At 44.1% G+C, this 3,088-nt stretch overlaps 1 protein-coding gene across 1 annotated transcript; it reads left to right on the plus strand.

The window, feature by feature from the left end:
• Nucleotides 1–863: 863 nt before the first annotated feature.
• On the plus strand, nucleotides 864–2,678 carry LOC102376679 (C-C motif chemokine 4-like). Its single transcript, XM_006039359.3, has 3 exons — nucleotides 864–1,037; nucleotides 1,516–1,630; nucleotides 2,155–2,678. The coding sequence occupies exons 1-3, from the start codon at nucleotides 965–967 to the stop codon at nucleotides 2,240–2,242; spliced, it is 276 nt and encodes a 91-aa protein (XP_006039421.1). The 5' UTR covers nucleotides 864–964; the 3' UTR covers nucleotides 2,243–2,678.
• The last annotated feature ends 410 nt before the right edge of the window (nucleotides 2,679–3,088 follow it).

The following is a 3,088-nucleotide window of genomic DNA, read 5'->3' on the forward strand; positions in this document are numbered from 1 at the left end:
CGGGACAAACCTGGATCCTTGTATCCTAACTCTCCTTTTCTGAGGATCAGTGGATAAAATGTGACCTAAATTCAACCCACCCTTTTTGTGAACCTGAAACCCCATGAATTTAAGAGGAGAAAGGCCCTTTGAGATCATCCAACCTGAATGATACAGGTCAGAAAATGTCACTCAATGGCTGGCATATCAAGCATTTGCTTGAGTTAGAACCCATTGTTAAAAAGATACTGGTCTTGATTTAGAGACAGCAGGTGGCAGAGAAGCTACCACAGCCCTGTGTAAGCTGATCTACTGCCAATTTTAGGTGCAGTACTACAGAAAAGACATAGGAAAAATGGGCCTTTTACAGAAATCAATATCACATAATAGATTAACCTAGTTCACTCTTAAAATAAATGTTTCACTTCCCCTTTTCCCACCCAAGAATAGATTTAATTTTAAGCCAATTTCTCTGAATGAAAACCTGTTACTCAAAGATTTTCCTTTCCCCATGACTCCAGTGAGAAATTGGCCAATCATAGAAATAGCTGGAACCCAGGTCTCTGGCCTTCTAGCCTTGTGTGACATTCGCCATCACAGACAGGGCAACTTGTATTATGCAGAATACAAATGCCCTGAAACAGCTCTTGGTACATTTCCTTTTTCCTCTCTCTTTATCTTCCGTGATGTTGAAATCGAATGTGCAGTGTAAGACCCAGATCACCATCCCATCTGTTGTCACATGCACTATTTTGAGGTTTCCTGTGGTGTCCCCACTAGAGGTTGGCTTTTTGCAATCAGCAAACTGCAACATGACATCAGTTCATGGAATTTCTAGTTTCCCCAAACCACCCCTCCTTTCTACCCCAAAGTCCTTTATAAGAGAGGAGAGAACCCAGTAGTGCAGCAACAGGAGAAGGGATTCGAAGAGGCCCTCATCTGCTCCTGCTCCTGCTCCTGCTGATCCTCCACATCTGATTGCAACATGAAGGTTACTGTGGCTGCCCTTGCTGTTGTTCTCATTGCTGCCTTCTGTTCCCAGGCCTCCTCTTCTCCAAGTAAGTTTTGTTATTTTCTTCATGGGTCCATTTTCTCCCTAGCTACATCCTGGTAGTGAAGGAAGAACCAAATTAGCTCCGTCCTGTGCAGCCGTGGGACCTCAGATCCACGTACATTTCTGCAGTGTTTCTGACTGATTCGACCTGGCTCTGTCACCACTGCAAAAGTAAAAGCCCTAGGCGGATGAAAGCTACACTCAGCAGCTAATGCAGGCATGGACCTTGCTGAGGGCTTCCAAGGCCTGTGAGTGCTGACCCCCAGCCACTCCGATTTGGCAGCTGACTACTGAGCCAAGGTGACACCACTCTGTGCTCTCACTCCTGAGAGAGAAAAATTCACTTAAACCCTGTAATACCCCCTGGCTATTGCCAGATTCCTCCATGAGACTATCCCTTCACAATGAGCAGAGGACTTTGGGGGCTTTCCCTCACCCATACTTAAGCCCAGACTCAAGTTTTCTATTTCTGACTCTTTCAGTTGGTTCGGATCCCCCGACTGCCTGCTGCTTCACATTCACAGCCCGCCAGATCCCACGCAACTTTGTGAAGGACTACTATTACACCAACAGCATGTGCTCCCAGCCTGCCATTGTGTAAGTGCACCTGTTTGACTCTTAAAGCAGCCAGCTGAGATGTTGAGGCACCTTCTGTTTAACTCTCCTCTATAAACACAGTATAATGCAGAGAGAGAGGTTAGATCAACAGCCCCTGGAGAAAGATCAGCAAAAGATCTGACAATCACTGGTGACTGGAGATCCCAGTGAATCAGCCCAAACACTGAGAGCAGAGTATGTGTATCCTGGAGAAGAGTCCGTGGAGAAGGGATTGATTCCTGGTTTCCTGGGACTGGAAAGCCTCTTTCATGAATTATCAATGGGCCTGCTTGCCCCGTGGGGTCTTGGGGTGAGGAAGGGCAGTAAGTCAGGCTGGGAGAAAGATCCCAGGATACTGTCATATGTGGCAACTAAGTGTGAGGGTCTTGCCAGGAAGCATATTGTGAGAACTGCTAAAGGGAGAATCTTCTGGGCAGAGAGCGAGCAGGGCAGGCCTGACCAGCTGGGAGCTTAGAGCCCTTAGGAGTAAGGTAGTGCTAATGTCTCTATTTCATGCTCCACAGATTTATCACAAGGAAAGGCCGTGAAATCTGTGCCGATACTAAGGAACCATGGGTCCAAAAGTATGTGAATGACCTGGAACTGAACTGAGCAGAGATACAGAAACACTGAAGATCAAGATTCTGGAGACTGAGACCATCCTGGAAATGAAAGGGTTTCATTTCTACATCAGTGCGAAGACATCATTTCCAAGCAAATAAGCAAAGATTTTAATAGGAGCTAAATATAAAAAAACCCAAACAAAAAACAAAACAAAAGATAAATTTGAGAATCTGTGACTATAATTTAAAACTATTTAAGATACTTGGGTTGGTAGAAAATATATTTTACTACTAATTATATTATTTATAGAATGTCTGTGAGGTCCTGTGGAGTCTGGTCATTGACCAGCCCCATTCAGAACCCAAAGGCAAAAGATTATTTAATATATTTAATTGAGTCCCAAAATATGACTATTTGCAATGTAATGTTGAAGTGTAATCTGAGTGTCTTGGACAGATCATGGAATAATGTTTACAGGGAATAAATATTTTTTACATAAAACTGTTTTGGCTTTGGTATAAATTATGTTGCTTTTTCATGAGTAAAATAATCAACCACTCGCTGTCCAACTTTCTCAGTGCAGTTCACTTTCATGTGCAGTGCACATACCTGTGCACATACCTCTCCATACTCATACACAACTTCAGAGCACTGCAGCATAAGTACCAAGTTGTTCCTGCATGCACAGCCACACAGAAACACATCTACACACACACATACTAATGTACACCTCACTGATGTACCTACAGTATCCCTGCAGAGCAATAAATATGGACACAGCTATATAAACTCATCACAAACCAGCACCCCGCCCCATCACACCCGTATCTATCAGATCTTCCATACACCCATTCGCCCACAAAGGGCACAGACAGAAGGGACAATTTTCACCTG

The sequence above is a fragment of the Alligator sinensis genome, unplaced genomic scaffold (assembly GCF_000455745.1).
Source record: "Alligator sinensis unplaced genomic scaffold, ASM45574v1 C65841317_1, whole genome shotgun sequence".
In the NCBI taxonomy this organism is placed as follows: Eukaryota; Metazoa; Chordata; order Crocodylia; family Alligatoridae; genus Alligator; species Alligator sinensis.